This window comes from Pangasianodon hypophthalmus, chromosome 13, assembly GCF_027358585.1.
Source record: "Pangasianodon hypophthalmus isolate fPanHyp1 chromosome 13, fPanHyp1.pri, whole genome shotgun sequence".
Taxonomy (NCBI): domain Eukaryota; kingdom Metazoa; phylum Chordata; class Actinopteri; order Siluriformes; family Pangasiidae; genus Pangasianodon; species Pangasianodon hypophthalmus.
The window spans coordinates 12,793,245-12,810,409 of NC_069722.1; the positions used below are offsets into that span (position 1 = coordinate 12,793,245).

At 39.7% G+C, this 17,165-nt stretch overlaps 2 protein-coding genes across 2 annotated transcripts in view; both read left to right on the forward strand.

Annotated features, from left to right (window-relative positions):
- The window catches only part of usp43b (ubiquitin specific peptidase 43b), an 85,058-nt gene extending 75,845 nt beyond the window's left edge, over positions 1-9,213 (forward strand). Inside the window, exons 12-15 of the mRNA XM_026916965.3 lie at positions 1,073-1,418; positions 1,617-1,775; positions 2,437-2,604; positions 2,882-9,213. Of these exons, the coding sequence (XP_026772766.3) occupies positions 1,073-1,418; positions 1,617-1,775; positions 2,437-2,604; positions 2,882-4,023 (1,815 nt within the window). The 3' untranslated portion in view covers positions 4,024-9,213. The remainder of the gene's footprint in view (positions 1-1,072; positions 1,419-1,616; positions 1,776-2,436; positions 2,605-2,881) is intronic.
- A 4,075-nt stretch (positions 9,214-13,288) lies between these two features.
- Positions 13,289-17,165, forward strand: part of grb2b (growth factor receptor-bound protein 2b) — a 32,869-nt gene continuing 28,992 nt past the window's right edge. The window contains exons 1-2 of the mRNA XM_026916610.3: positions 13,289-13,460; positions 14,770-15,090. Of these exons, the coding sequence (XP_026772411.1) occupies positions 15,013-15,090 (78 nt within the window). The 5' untranslated portion in view covers positions 13,289-13,460; positions 14,770-15,012. The remainder of the gene's footprint in view (positions 13,461-14,769; positions 15,091-17,165) is intronic.

The window sequence follows — 17,165 nt, forward strand, 5'->3', positions numbered from 1 at the left end:
CTCCAACTTCTCCTGTTTTCTATGAGCAGCCAAAAGGAGATGCTGGTGAGTTATTTCTCACAACAAGCACCCATGTGGTAGATGGTACCAGTCACCTAGAGTATCCTGATCATATATATATATATATATATATATATATATATATATATATATATATATATATATATATATATATATATATATATGTGTGTATAGTACAATAAAGGAGATATATATATATATATATATATATATATATATATATATAAGAAATACTCTTTAAAGACTTTAGAAAAAAGGTCTAGTATAATAAATTAGAAAATCTAGAATAAAAAAGGAAATGATTTGACATGAAAAGAGATCAAAAATGAAGCAACTTTCATTTTCATTTAAAAGAAAAAAAAAATCCAAAAAGAACTATTTAATCTTTAAAGCAGGGGTCCATGAAGACTAGCTACGGGGGCCTGTGATTTTTTTTTTTTTATTTAGTTAAGGTGGTGTAAATCCTAACCCATCATTATCAAAGTTATTAAATGTATGCTTGACTTCTTATAATTATTAGCCTATTTGACTTGTCACTTGAATTGAATGGATTTAATCCAACCTTAATTAACTCAGAAAGGAGTGGGCCTATAAATAATGTCACTTGGATCTAGTGTGTTCTGTCAGTGGAATGTTCAGGCATAGAAAGCTCAACAGCTCTATAATAAATAAAGCAAATATTTTTATTATTTAAACAATGTTCATGAAATATGTTTGTGAAACCCTACTCTAAAAGACTTATGTTTCGCACTTTTGCGTTTACAAAACTGTAGTATCAGTTTCCCCGTGGTTATTGAATACTGAATAAGCGTCACTAGTATACTTTATCTAATATGCTTTAAGATGAATAACTAAATAATAAAACTATATTTTAATAAGTAACACTCAAACAGCTACCAATCTGTTAACACAAGTATCATTGGAGTTGGTCAAGGTTGTAGTACTGTCCATATCCACAATACTCCCAAAAAAACCATATCATGACCTAATTTATTGGCATATCGGTATCATAGCATTATATTGCCCATTAAATTGCGCCCTGTGCGTGCAGCTGGCTCCAGACGATGCGTGGAAGTGTCCTCACTGCAAGCAGCTGCAGCAAGGCATGGTTCAGATGAGTCTGTGGACACTCCCAGACATCCTCATCCTCCACCTCAAGCGCTTCAGGCAGGTGGGCGAACGACGAAACAAGCTCTCCACTCTGGTGCGCTTCCCTCTCACAGCCCTGGACATGGCACCCCACATGGTCAAGAGGAGTAACTGCACCCGCCTGCCTTCCACATGGAAACAGCAGCTTCATCAAAGGACTGAAACAGGACAACATCCTGAGGACTTCCTGTACGACCTGTATGCTGTGTGTAACCATCATGGAGGCATGCATGGAGGTCACTACACAGGTTTGTGGACTGATGATTGATAGCCATGGATCAAATGAGTATGTAGTAGAGTATATGGTGAATTGCTTACCACATTTATTTGAAAGTGTCTGTGTCAAGAAATGTGGAGTTGTGGACATTGACTAAGCGTGTGTCAACAGGCAAACGTGTACGCATGAGAGCATACTGCCGTTAATCTCAGTATTTCCTTTGTTTCAGCATACTGCAGGAACTCAGTGGATGGCCAGTGGTACGATTATGATGACAGCAGCGTAGAGCCGGTGCCTGAGGGGGAAGTGTGTACACGTGGGGCTTATATCCTCTTTTACCAGAGACGCAACAGCATCCCTGCATGGTCAGCTAGCTGCTCACTCCGAGGTCAGAATTCATCTCTATCATCACTATATTGTAGAAAGATTAAATCATTCAAATTAATGATTCCATTATTTGTCATTTTTCAGGTTGGTACTCTGACCAAACATGAGTTTGTTTATACAAACACACCAAAGATTAAATTGATGAATAATGAAACTGTTGGTTAAATTTGTGCATGCTCATTTTACGATTAGCTTTGACAGTACACAATTTTGCGGAATAAGGATTGATGTGTTTAGGAAAGTTAAGAGTATGGCATTGAATAAGTTATACCAAGATGGATCTATTTACAATTATGACTGACACATTTCTTTTAATAATATGGAACATTAGAGGAATATTTGCCACATTCCAGGCAACAAAACCCAGCCTTTAATTATGATTTTAAATCAAAACTGTGATAGGGTAAGACATGCAGGTGAAAATGAAATATGACTGGAAGCAAAATTATTTGAGTCAGGACTTGTGAATTGTTATCTGTAAATATGAAAAATAAAATATAGTTGCATGACAAGGCTAATAGGCAGCACTTTTATCAAGACAGCACTTTTACCTGGAGCTGTTATGATTAGCAGACTCCCTTCCTTCCTTCCTGTTTTTTTTCTGTTGTCAGTGAGGAGAATTGATAGTCCAGGCTACATTGACATGATCTCTTCTTCCACAGGCTCTACAAGCTCCTCCATGTCTAATCACTGGCTTGTCCGTTTGACATCTGTGTCAGAAGAAAGCCAAACCTTGAGTCTCACGACCAAGGCCTCTAGCTGCTCCTCAGCTCCTGAACCTCAAACGCCAACTTCTCCTGTTTTCTATGAGCAGCCAAAAGGAGATGCTGGTGAGTTATTTCTCACAACAAGCACCCATGTGATAGATGGTACCAGTCACCTAGAGTATCCTGATCATCTTTTTGATTGATTTACTTTATAATACTGAAGAGATTAAAATATGGTTTAATGGTTTACTGTGTTGTAATTTCTGCTAGTAAAAATGTAATATTTATCATAGTTTGGGCAGGTTTGACAAATGTCTTTATTCAGAGCATTATCAGTAGTTTTCAGTTAAGCTGAGAATCACTACAGGTCCTAATTTTGTCCTCCATTCTCCACCCATAGATGGATTTGAGTCAAGACCATTTGTCCGTGGCACCCAGGGCCGTAGTGTAAGCCTGCGTTCACCCACCAAGAACAAGGACAACCTGAGCAAAGTGCTTCCTCTACGTTGGTCTTTTGGTTCCAAGGACCGTAAGAAAGTCACTTCTGTCCCTCAGACCACACCACCACGGCCTGGAGAACTGGTGGAGTACCTGGAATCTGGACGGAGGCCACGGTGCACCAAGGAGCCCATAGTGAGCCTGGTGGCTAGTCCTGCACAAGGTAAAGCCCAGCTTCCTGTGGAAGACTCGCTCAGCTCCCCTAGTGGCAGCAGCAGCTTTAGTGGAGCGGAGCGAGGAAGCTGTCGTGAGCCAGACTCACCTCGAGTACCTGAAGGCCAGAGCCGACCAGCTTCAGACAGAGGCACTACTAAAGGCAGAGATGAAGGTTTACTAGCCAGGAAGGCTTCAAAGAGGAGGCAAGAGCAACACGGAAAGACTCAAGATGGTCAGTCTCGTCGAGAATCCGCTGCTGGGCTTCAGCCTGGGACTAGCACAGGTCAAAGTTTTGCAAACAGCACAAGTGAAAGCAAAGATTCCACATTAAAGCGAGTTTGGAACCAGCCAGCTGGAGCTACCAGGACTTTGTGTAGTCAAAACCAGCAAGATGATGTTGCAGGGAGCAGGAATGAGGAGACTCAGGGCATCCCAGCATTCCTTATGCCAAGCAATGTTAAGAAAGACAGCCAGTCGAAGGACATACGTGCCAAAGAAGCAGGTCAAGGAAGAACGCTAACAAATAAGAGCTCGAACAAGCTGTCCATGTCCAACGGCACTCCAAATGGACTGGTAGTGGAGGAGAAAAAAGGCAGTGGCACCCAGAGGTGCAGCAGTGCACGGTACTACAACAAGACTCTGACCAATGGAAGGGAAACCCACAGTGGCGGTGGGGGGGATATTAAGCGAGCGCTGAGCTCTTCCAGCCTTCAAAGCAGGCTGGATCCGAATCTGAGGAGGACGGTGTCCCTCCAGAGGAACGGGCTCATGGTTCCTCCTCAGAAGGGACACACTACTGATAAACCGTCCTACAATACACTGCAGAGGAACAGATATAGCACCACTTCACTAGGCAGACAGAGACCAGTGCCCGAATCCTGTTTCTGATATCAGGATTGCTGAAGTGTGTGAGTGTTTGGTTTAGGTGCAAATAATTCCAGTTTGAGTGCCTCCCCTGAAGAGAAGATACTTAGGGTACTTTCACCAAGGCTCCTGTTGAAGGCAAGAATACAGATACAACAAAATTGCATTTTTAAACAAATCATTTTTAATTCTGTAACAGACCAGTTAATAATGTTTTTTTTTTCATGTAGCCCACAAATTAACAAGAATTTGAGCTAGATTATTATTTATTTAGTTTAGCTTTTATTCAGTGCATCATCTCTGCTGTGTCATCTGAGTCTGTGTCATACGAGTGCTGTGGCGCTAGACAGGAAAAGTAATGGAATCATGAAAGATTCACATTCTTCTGAGTCACATTATGTGTCAGGCTTATAATAACTAGCTGTTACCTAAGGAATGAAAACATAACGGGACGTGCTGTTATAGCAAAATAATCAACGACGATGTAGAATGATGTTTGCTTACAAGAGTTTTATTTATCTTATTCCACAGCAATTTGCCAACGATTACAATTCTTTATTTATTACAGAACAATATGCCATACTTTATATCGGTTTTATATTAAATAGTTATATTTAATGTCATGGAACATCTACGAAAATGGGTTAATTCCTGTTATCACTTACGCTGTGGCAGCTATAAATAGTCGTTCCCACGCTTTATCTTTAAATTTATAAGTTAAAAAAAAATGCAGCTTGTTACAGAGAAATCATACAGAGCAAACTCATCTGTCCTGAAGACTTTCCCGTGGCACGTCTGACTGTTACACGGTGCTGACACTGGAGACTCCTTCCATAAATGTTTGTTCTGTACATCCCTGGAAATGAGCTGTTACTATAGCAACAGTAACTTATTAGAACAAGCACATTAATTTAAATATATATTTGGCAGCGCAGCGGTATAAGAGAATATAATGTGAGCATTAGCCAATCAGGAGGGTTGATAACAGTAGCTAACGACATGATATCAGATGTGATCACAGCTTTTTGGGCAACTTTGATGTACAGCTTTGTTATCAAAACTAAGAAATCCTAATTAGTTTTTATCCACTCCCCTTTATTTTATCCAGAATAATGGACGTAAGTAGGTTTGCTACCCCATACAAACCAGGACATTGGAATTATATGTTGCTGTGTGAAAGTTCTGTGAATTTCAGATATTCATCCATAATGTTTTGACTAAATCTGATACAACTGAGATTTAACCTTATATTTTTATATGTTTAAGGAATATTTTGGTGTAATATTTCTCACATATATACAGTGTCACGTAAATAACATGTTCATAATATTAACTCATTTTTGCCAAAAATGTTAGCTAGAACCCTATATTTATAAGGTTTAAATTTTGCAGTGATTCCATTATAAGTGTAATACAAGCAAAACTACCAGGTGTAATAACTTTAGAAATCCAACATTATATTTTATAGCATATTTTGCCTACATACATGTGTAAAACATAGAGATGCACTGATACAGATACTGGGATCAGGTATTGGAATAAATCCATGGTCATTTATTTATACTCGTAAAAATGCTCCAATACCAATCTCTGATTCCACGTGCTACCATGTGACGTAAACCTAGTGTATGTTGCAGTGTTACTGAACAGACAACACAAAATAGCAATTAATGATCGTCACGTGAATACGTGTGAAATCATCAAGAGTACTACAGCATCTTCCTGCAATACGAGTAACCTGATAAAACATTTTATGATGTTTAAGCAGTATCTTTAATAGAGATACAGCGAGAACGGCCGACCTGATTGCGCAGAGCAGTAAGTGTTGTCATTAAAAAGCTGCTGTAAATTGTGCACACAAAGGTATATACTTGAGTGTGAAGCAGTGAAGTGAGCATGCAGAGAAACTGTCACACATGAGAGCACTTCAGTTTTGCGAGCACTGAGACACACACATTCTCTTTCCTATAGTTCTCCGGGGTCTACACTTTGCTCGTGACTGAAGGTGCAATTCACAGCGCCTTGCACTTTTAATGAGCACACTTGCTGATACCGCTCTGCGTGCTCAGGCCAGCTGCCCTCATGCTCTCTATTAAGCATACAATTTAAACACCATAATACACTATATGGCCAAAAGTTTGTGGACACCTGACCATTACACCTATATGTGGTTTTTCCCCAAACTGTTGCCACAACGTTGGAAGCACAGAATTGTATAGAATGTCTTTGTATGCTGTAGCATTACAATTTCACTTCACTGGAACTAAGGGGCCCAAACCTGTTCCAGCATGACAATGCCCCAAAGTGACAATGACAATGACAGTGCCTGCACAAAGTGAGGTCCTTGAAGACATGGTTTGTCAAGGTTGATGTGGAAGAACTCGAGTGTCCTGCACAGAGCCCTGACCTCAACCCCACTAAACACCTTTGGGATGAACTGGAATACCAAATGCGCTCCAGGCCTCCTTGCCTGACATCAGTGCTTGACCTCACTAATGTTCTTGTTTCCGAATGAGCACAAATCCCCACAGCCAGGCTCCACAATCTAGTGGAAAGTCTGCTCAGAAGAGTGCAGGTTATTATAACAGACGGCAAAGGAGGGGGGGACTACATCTGGAATGGGATGTTCATCAAGCACATATGAGTGTGATAGTCAGGTGTCCACAAACTTCTGGCAATATAGTGTATCTTAAACATAAAACTCAGCACAAGGAGTTCATTGGTAGCAGCACACGACAGACACAACCGACACAAACAGAACTGAATAAAATGTCTGATTGATGAATACTAAGTAGGTTATTCATTTTGGTTTCAGTATCAGTATCGACAAGTGCCAAAAATCACGCACTTGTACTCGTACTTGGCTGAAAAAATGGTATCAGTGCATCCCTAGTAAAACTGAAACATTAAAATATTTGTTCCATTCTGATTTTGTTTTAAATTGCACTTTTAGCTTTGATTTTCACATATATTCTTGCATATTTTGTATATCTTGATCTATTTCTTATAGCATTTGTAACCTGAAAAAGCACATGAGGAACTAACAGCCCCTTTCACAAACATTTTCTGGTACTGTGTGTATACATGGTTCCAGACAAGCAAGGATTTGAAATATGCTTCTTTGCCAAGCAGAACCTAAAACGTTTCAAGACAAATTTAAAAAAATGCTTCAGGGAACTGCACAGTGGAAGTGAATTTGTGGAGATGCTCTTTGGTGTGGTGCAGGAGTCATGGTGCTCTCTGCATTTTTTAGCTAATAATTTGTGGTTTTAAATCCAATATCCACGCAGTTATTTTTTTCAGAGCACAGAACCAGTTACTTTCCTAATGTACACTAGTTGGATCAACAAACACTTGGTTTGTTTCTTTTAAAATATACCATATGTCAGATAAGTATGCTAGAGGAGCTGATAAGTATGCAATTAAATATACAACATTTATGCAATTAAGTGCAGCAGAACAGATCAATTCTTACTAAAGACAGAAACAGCAGTCAGTGTCTATTGGCAAAACAACTCAAATGTTGATTGTGATATTATTTAAGTGCCTTTTTATAATGTTCTTGAAGGAGCATTAGTATTAAAGTTTTCTATATAGACACATGCACACTCACAAATGTGTTCTAGATGGCATGCACAGTTGTGTATACACTGGTATACATATAGACTCAAATATAGACTCATCTGTATATTTACTCCGCACATAGGACAGTATGGCACAAACAATATACAGACCACACACACACACACACATCTCTATCATCTCTCCAGTTCCCATCCACATGCAGTTAGAAAGAGCAGCATCTGCAGCTGATGTATGAATTAAGTTTTCTACTTTTTCATCCTTTATTCTGTCTGTGTGGTCAACATAGCAAAGATCTCAGAGTTTCCCAAATGCCGTACACACTTTTAAATAGCAACATCACGTTGAACACTCTGTACCAGATAAGACAATCTGTTGATTTTTGGGAAACTGGGCCTTTGTTCACTAAATTAAGCTAATCTAAGCTGTAGATCTGGTATAATATTAGTATTGACAAACTGGATGGTGTACATTTTTTCACCTTGTTTGAATTCAGCAGCAATATGTAGATATATAGTGAGAGAATTTGCACTTAACATGTAGCCAAAAAGGCAGACAACAATCCTTTTCTTTTTCTTTTTTTTTTCCCCAGTAATTAGATTATGTGTGTGTGTGTGTGTGTGTGTGTGTGTAGAGATTTCTGAGAGAGAGATGTCAAGCTTTAGTCCTATCTGCCCTGAAAAGCTAAGGGATGTTATAGTGAGTGGCACTGAAGAGGAACCAAAATATATTTAACTTTATTTTTTTCACTGATGGATTCATTATTTTTGAGCAATGGTATCTATTTCCATACAGGCTTCCTTCTGTACAGGCTTTCCAAGGAGTTTAGGCTTGTTTAAAGATGCAGTAGATAAGTGGCAGGGCTATTAGTTTTTTATTTATAGTGAGCCAGTGGACAAGTATCCTCAGTTAGCAATCACCAGTGTTTCTTCTTCTCTTATCCAACAACCCAATGAAGGACTTTTTACATTTTGCTAGCTACCATTTTCTTTAGCTTAATCAATTAGATTTCTGGGCACCTAGTTTTTCAGTCAAACCAGTAAAAACGCAACAGTTTCTGTTCGAGTGACCAGAAGGTTGTGAGTTCAAATCCCAGTACTGTTAGAGAGCCACTGCTGAGCCATTGAGTGAGACTCTTAACTGAATTCTGCCTTACTTCTAAGTCACTTTGGATCCAAGCGTCTGCCAAATGAGTAACTGTAAATGTAGTCATATACACTGTTACACAACTCCCTGGTTAAATGACTAAATTCTGGTTTTAAGACTACAAAAAAACATCAAGCATTTCCCGTTTCAGATCAACAAATATGATAAGAATGAATTCTGTTTGCTTTTGAAGTACTATAATGAAGGAACATTGTTGCTGTTAAGGGTTAAATGTTGTGGATATATTTTTATGCAAACTTTTGTATTCAAAAACTTTTTAACTAATCTGTAATTAATGTAAATAAAGTTGTAAAATTGTGTAATTAATCATTTTGCTCAGATACTGATTAAATGGCAAAAGACGGAAATGAAACAGATGTAATCAACACACTGGAAAGAAATCTACATGTTTGTACTGTCACTTTATATAGCACATTGTACTTTATTTTTAATATAGCAAATTAAACACTCTATTTGTCACTGTAATGTGTAGACAATGCCTTCATCAGTTTTTTTTTGTTCTTTCTTTAAACAAGTCCCTATAACTAACAAGTTTTGTTCTTTCTTTCTTGGGGTAACACTGCCCATGATGAGCAGTTTCATCTGCATGCATCTTCTAAGCTGTGCTTTTCTGATTGCACTGCTTTTATATTCCTTGTACTTTTATTGATTGGATTCTGTACACTGGCAGTAAATACACTACCGTATTGATATATAGTGTAGTGAGGAGCACTGGGAAACACTTCAGTACTTTGTATTACTGCATAATTTAATACATAATAGGTTTATTCATTCATTCATTCATTCATTCATCTTCAGTAACAGCTTTATTCTGGTCAGTGTGGCGGTGGATCCACTGCCTATCCTGGGAATGCTGGGAATGAGGATTGAATACACCCTGGATGGGTCACTTGTCCATCAGAGGGACATTGCAGGTTTAGCTTTAATACCAAATAATCATGTTAAGGAATTGTGAAAGACACTTTTTTCAAAATGTTTACAGAAACAAAGTAAAGGCACATGGTTACTCTCTTCTCAAAGGATTCTTTGGATAGTTAGGGGTTCCTAGCTTCTAACTGGAAGTTGCAGGGTTCTACTTAGGACCTTTACGGTTTCCTCCAGAGGGGCAACCAGATAACGTTTGTGTAATTATTTGTCATAAATTAACACATGCCAGATGAATATTGAATAGTTGAAGTTTGGAAAAACATCACCTGTTCCAGTTTCGATTAGCCTGTGCCCACTGTAATCTCAGATACCTGTTTTTGTCTGACAGGAATGGAATCCGGTGTAGTCTGTTGTTGTAGCTCATCCTCCACAAGATTTAGCATGTTGTGTGTTCTGAGATGCTTTTCTGCTCATCACAGTTGTAAAAGGTGGTTATTTGAGTTACTGTAGCCTTCCTGTAAGCTTAGTCTGGCCATTCTCCTCTGACCTCTCTCATCAACAAGGCATTTCCGCCACTCACTTGGTTGTTTGTAGTGCCATTCTGTGTACACTACAGGGACCACCACCGTTTCCCGTAAAAATCCCAGGGGATCAACAGTTTCTGAAATACTTCAACCAGCCCCTCTGGCACTAACAACCATGCCACTCTTAAAGTCACTGAAATCACATTTTTTCCTTTTCTGATGTTTGATGTGAACATTAACTGAAGTGCTTGTCAAGTATCCGCATGATTTTATGCATTGCACTGCTGACACTTGATTGGCTGATTGAATCATTTCATGAATGTGCAGGTGTACAGGTGTTTTTATTAAAGTGGATGGTGAGAGTATATAAAACCCTGCGTTTATTACAGGAACCTTGTTGCATCACTGAACTTCCTTCCATACAGTAATGGTGTTTTTAAACAAATTTGCCCCATTCGATTTGACGATTCACTTATAATACATAATCCATGATGAAGCAATGGTTTATACTCAGTTGGTTTTCTTTAATTCCGCTGAGACTTGTGCCACTTGCACTGGCTGTTAGCTAACACGCTTGAACACAGAAACATATGCAAACACAAAGGCATGTATTTGCAAAGTTGTCAAGGATCTTCAAAGCGTTTGTTGAAATTGCCCCATTGAACTCTTCACCTGCTGTAAATTTCTCCTCTGCACAAACTTCCCTAGGAGTTATTTTACATCTTTGATACTTTACTGTTAAAACAAATTAAAAAATTACCACTTTATCACTCATATTTCTCTAGAAATATGAGTGATAAAGACTTGATACCTGGATTACAGTCCTAAGAATGCAAAATCCAAAGTAACTCTTAATGGCACATCTACACAATGTGCTGATTAGCACTGAATGGAGCATTCTAAGTGGTAATTTATGCTCTAACCCAGGCTATGTATTGCAAAAACAAGCAACTGTGTGCATGGAGTATGCTACTTGTGTGTGCACTGTCTCTGAAAATTAGGTATTTCATATGAGTCCCATGGACATTTCAATGCAACTGTTTTTCCGACTATAGGCTTCTGAAGTTTTAGGATTTTACAAAAAGAATAAACCAAATTCATAGTCAACTTCCGTAACATGAGTCAGTATCCATACAGTCAGGTTTAATGTGGTCAAATTCATACTGACAAACCAGATAACATGCAAGAATCAAAATCTGAAGAGAACACAATACTCTGCAAGAACTGGGCACCGCAGAGGAAACCACTAGGATAAACTAGGAGAAAGCAAAATGTCTAGACCAAGGAGTACACAGCTTAGATGTCTGAGACAAACACACAAGATTTCACAAGCACATAAGGATACACAAAGAGCTTAAATAGGGCTACGGTGTCACAACCAATCACACGTGGGTGTGTGAGCGGAAACAGGAAACACTGACCACATAGTTAAGTTGGAAAACGAAAAGGTACAGATATAGTAGTGGACTGTGGTTAGCAATAAGGTCAAAACGGGTGGATGTAACATTAGTGGGGTATTAATCTATAAGAAGAACCAAATTCAGTTTGTTCTGGTTTGCACCAGTTCTTGTTGGTTGAAGGGTGTTTCCAACCCCCCTCCCCCATTTTCACCTAATTCTGTCAACTCCTACTTCCCTCCTACTAGCCGGGGCAGCATAACACACTCGTAGGAACGCGCCGACTGCCCTATTCCACATACATGAGCTTACAGATGCCCCTGATTGGTCAATGTTGCCCTGATTGATAGAGGAGTAATTAATACTGTCCCTCCCACCCAGAGAGTATGGCCAGTCTCGCTCTCTCCATCATCAAGACTCGGATTTGTGATCAAACTCAACATTACGCTTTTCTGTTGCACCGCTCATGATGTGAGCCCCCCTTTTTTTCGTCATTTTATCAGATATAATAATCGTTAACATTATAGGTACAGTTTGTAAATTTTGTCGGAAAAAAAAAATCTAAACAACCAGGACTCTTCCTAGAGCTGTCTGACTGGCCAAACTGAGCAATCAGGGGAGAAGGGCCTTGGTAATAGAGCTGACCAAGAACCAGATAGTCACTCTGGTTGAGCTCCAGAGATCATGTGTGGAGATGGGAGAAACTTGCAGAAGGTCAACCATCACTGCAACACTTCACCGATCTCGGCTTTATGGCAGAGTGGCCAGACGGAAGCCTCTCGTCAGCACTAGACACATGAAAGCCTGCTTCAAAAAATTCAAATTTCAAATTTCATGCTTTCATGTGTCTTGCACTGAGAAGAGTCTTGGCTGTTCCAAACTTCTTCCATTTAAGAATTATGGATGCCACTGTGTTCTTGGAAACCTTCAATGCAGCAGAATTTTTTTGTAGCTTCCCCCAGATCTGTGCCTCGACACAATCCTGGCTGAGCTCTGCAGCCAGTTCCTTTGACCTCATGGTCTGGTTTTTGCTCTGATATGCATGTTCAGCTGTTAGACCTTATATAGACAGATGTGTTCCTTTCCAAATCATGTCCAATCAATTGTATTTGCAGCAGGTGGACTCTAATCGAAGTGTAGAAACATCTCAAAGATGATCCAGAGAAATGGGATGCACCTGAGTTAAATTGCAAATGTCATGGAAAAGCATAGCATTGAATACTTCAAATACTATCAATGTGATTTTTCAGAGTTTTTTTTTTTTCTTTTTCATAAATTTGCACCGTTTTTATCACAAATCTGGTTTTTGTTTTATCATTATGGGGTATGGAGTGGAAAAATTTCTGCTGCATTGAAGGTTCCCAAGAGCAGGGGGAGCTTAATGGTTATACGTTGGACGACTGATCGGAAGGTCGTGAGTTTAAATCCCAGTGCTGCCACTGTGGGCCCTTGAAGAAGGCCCTTAACCCTCAACTGTTGCTCTGGATATGGATGACTGCCAAATGCAATAAAAGTACAGAAAAAAAGTGTAGATTGAGGTGGAAAAAATACACTTTTAGGCTGCAGCATAACAGTATGTGAAAAAAATGAAGGGGAGTGAATACTTCGTGAATGCACTGTAATAACGCCTATGAAAAGCTTTTGCAGAACTGTAAGGTATTGAGGCGTTTCTCATTGTTTCCTGACTGTAGCAGTGTAGTAAGCAGCGGCGGCCGCCAGGGGGCAGAGTAATCACACAGCCGTGTCTCCAGAGGAAGCGGAAATGTTCTCGCTCAATCCAGCAGCATAACAAGCGTCTGGTGAAAAGCTCCATCTCGGTGCTCCTTTAACCCGTTTACTGGAAAAAAATAAGCGCAACAAATTGAGTATTGCTCAAAGTTGGATTTAACGAGAAGTAAAAGAAGAGTGAAGGTCCTTCATAAGTGTGAGTATAACCCGTTTTTTTTATAAGATCTTTATCGAGAAACTGCCGAGGCACGGAATGTTTCCTCCACGCCTCGGCTCAGAGCGTCGAGTTAGCAAAACAAGCTGCTTCTGCCATTACGCAGTCCGTCTGCTAGCTAGCTCCTTTAGCTGCGCGTTTTGTTTCCTGAAATCCTCCAACACAGCGCGCTGTCTGACTACTCATTGCTCGACATGAATGAAGACTCCTGTGGGGTCAGTGTACTCATTATTTAGTTAGTATTCCCAGGCATTTTCTCGGTGCATGCCACGTTAGCTGAGCTAGCATGGTGGCACGGAATGCTTTAAACATGTCTAGGTTGGTGGAGGCTGGTGTGAGCTGGCGTTTGTCAAAACACACACAGCGTACGTCAGGTTCTTATATTAAGTCTATTTATTAGTTTGTTTATTAGTCTGTTTTAGCATTTTGCTGGTCGAATAGTCGCGTTAAGTTACAGGACATTTTGTTAAGCGTTCCTCAGCTCATGTCGTGTAGCTGCTGTTGTGGTGAGAAACGACTAGCGAAGCTTCCAGACACCTCTCCAAGCCGTCCTGGTGTAGTTATATAATGAGCAAACCAGTGTACCTACATGACTGAGCTTTTATTCAGAGTTATTAACATATTATTTAATGTAACATAAGTGAGTGAAGGCGGGACAGTATACTTTTTTGTGTGAATGTGGTAACTGGTGTATTGAGTACACCAGCTGTTCCCAGTCACTGAGAACCAACTGAGGAAAATAACACTTTCCTCAGAAGTATAGACAAAATATAAGTCGTGTTTTTAATTCTTTCTAAGCTAAAACTTCTACTCTTCGTTGTAAAGTTAGCTGTACTCGTTTATTTAATAGACTCTATACATAAACATTCTGTCTTTATGCACTTTAATAGCAAAGCACTCATCACTGCCTATGCGCCATGTCGTCATCGCATTTTCTTTCTTTTTTGGGGGCTGTGAAATGCTGCGCTGCTATTGGTCCAGCACCAGCCTGAGCGCAGCCAATAAGATTGTTCCTGTTGGTTTTTCTGCCCCGTTATTGGGGAGCGTCTCTGTATGCGGCTCTGTGATTGGTCGCGCGGCGGTGCACGAGCGAGGCAGTTGGTCGCTGGAAACGTCAAATACGCGGATTTCCTTCCTCTTTATGGGGAGTGTTGGATTTTTTAATACCGCTCGTCTCGTGGGCGCGGCCCATTGACTGATCAGGACTGACTCGGAGTCTGTCGGGTCTCAGCCTCGGTGTTGAGTCGGGCGATTTGCGGCGAGGTGTTTTATGTGTCTGGTTTGTTTGCAGGAGCTTCACCGGGTCGTTTATGTGAGAGGATCGTGCCGGAGAGACGCGGGACAGAGACTGGAGGAGAGACCCCGGGAGCCGCACACAGTTGTGTCCTGGACCTGTGCTCGTGTTTATAGAGTCGAGACATCGTCGCCTTCAGCCCATCACAGGGAATAAACTCGGGGGCAAAAACAAACAAACTCGATCGAGACGTTTTCCACTTGCTTTGGTGTAGACACACGCAGGTGTTGGAGCTGAATCATGGAGGCCATTGCCAAGTATGATTTCAAAGCGACTGCTGATGACGAGCTGAGTTTTAAACGAGGGGAGATCCTAAAGGTAATGATTTCATCTCATCTTTCATCTCATACTCTGAGTTATACTTACAGTGCACTAACAACTCCCCCAAGCACTACTGAAATGTCAGAGTGCATCCTTGCTTACTTTTGTCTTCCCTTCTGTCCAGTTATCGAAAAGCTGTAGTTTGTGAAATTTTAGATCACAGCACTGTTGAATTCCTGAATCTGACTGGTCAGAAGGTGTTGATTAATTTTCTGTAGCAACACCGCAACTCGAATGATGTTTATATTGAAGCGCTTCCTCTAATTCAAGATCAGTTCTATAGTAGCAACTCATTCACAGGGATTCACACACTCCACATAAGTGTAAGGCTATTCATAAAAAGATGAAAAAGTGTTAACTAAGAAAGAAAAACATCTAATCGTTGATATGGTTAACCTTTTCTATAAGAACGTGTTTATTTAACATTTTGTAGAAGGAGTCTCCGGTTTTAGTGTTTTGTGACAGTAAGTTTTCCACCGCAGAAGAGTCTTCAGGACAGATGACTGTGCAGTTTCCTTTTTCTTGGTAAAATGACAAGCTGCTTATTAACTTCAAGAGAAAAAAATAGAGAGGCAGGCGAGAGAACAGCTGTTTATAGCTGCACCAACATAAGCAATAACAGGAACTTTCTTACAGATGGTCCATAAAATGAAATGTAGCTATAAGTGGTTAAAAGTATGAAGTTTATTAATGGATTAATAATTGTATTTGTTGGAAAGTAATTCAGGACAGTAGAGTGTGATGTGGCCTGATGCGGAGCACATGGTTTCCTTACTTATAAAAAGTAGTTTATTTTGTGCTGGACACAGGTGTGTCCTTGTCACTAAAAAAAAAAAAAAAATCTAGTGCATGGACACATGCTCACATGAGTTTAATAAATGTCCCCAGTGAAGTATGTTGTTAGACTTAATGTCCAACAAGAGGCTTAGTTTTGAGAATTTAGCTTCAGGGAGATGTTTGGTTTGTGTTTCCTTTTAACTGAACATCATCCAGGAATAAGCTACACGTTGCAGGGTAGATTTAATATTCTTTGCACTTCCTTACCGTTACTGCTGCGGCTTGTCGAAATTAAGACTGTAAACCAAGAATAACATTTACACACCTTAAATTAGTCGTGGGCTTCCAGCGACTAAGTCTTTATTTAAAGCACTTTCTTTAATCTTAGTACAAATGTCTGTCTCTTCAGTTCTTTTCTCTTCTGTCTCATGATAAAAATATTTCACAACACACAATATATTATTGTATTCAAGTTTGCCAATAAATCGTTACTGCTGTATTGAAAAGAAGCTGTGGTGGGAAAGAACTTGGATTCAAATGATAGTTTTATATCTACAGAAATGATTTGATTATATTTAAGTATCAGCATCTGATCTTCAGGGGTATAAAAGTGCTGCTGTTCTTGATACTCTCTGAAAAGTATTTTATTAAATCATTTATAATCATAATCATCGTATGTTCATATCCCTTAGTTTTAGCCTGGATGTTTATTGCCATCTCTGTTGAGCTAGTCTTTGCCCTGTTTGTTCAAAACTAAACCCTGCCTAAAAGACCTCAAGCCATCTCTGTTTTCAGCCCAGAGCTCTGAGATTTAAATGCAATCATTATAATCCCTCTCATCAGGCATCATAAGATCTCTGATAAAGAAGAGAACATAAGCATTCCTCATATATCACGCTCTTTATCTCTGTTTGCTTGAAACGATGGCCTGATCTTTCTAGGAGTAAAATGAAGAGGAGGCAGAATGAGGCAGGTTTTTTTTTTCCCTTCCCTCTTTCACAGATGTAAAAGCGTAAGCAGGACCACATAAATGCTTCTACACATTTAAGAAGCGTCACTGATCTTGTGATGGCACCAATTTCTGAAGTAATTTCAAAAGATTACAGAAGTCATTCTGAAGTAATCGCTAGCGTCACTTAAGGTTTTCCCGTGGGACCCTTATTAGTCTTTTATCATGTGATGTTCATCTACTGCAGAACTTTCATTTAGCCCACACACATGAAAGGAGGACAAATGCTTTAATAAGCCTACAGTGGCATTGTGCGTTTGTGAAACAAACCGGAAACTGAAACTAT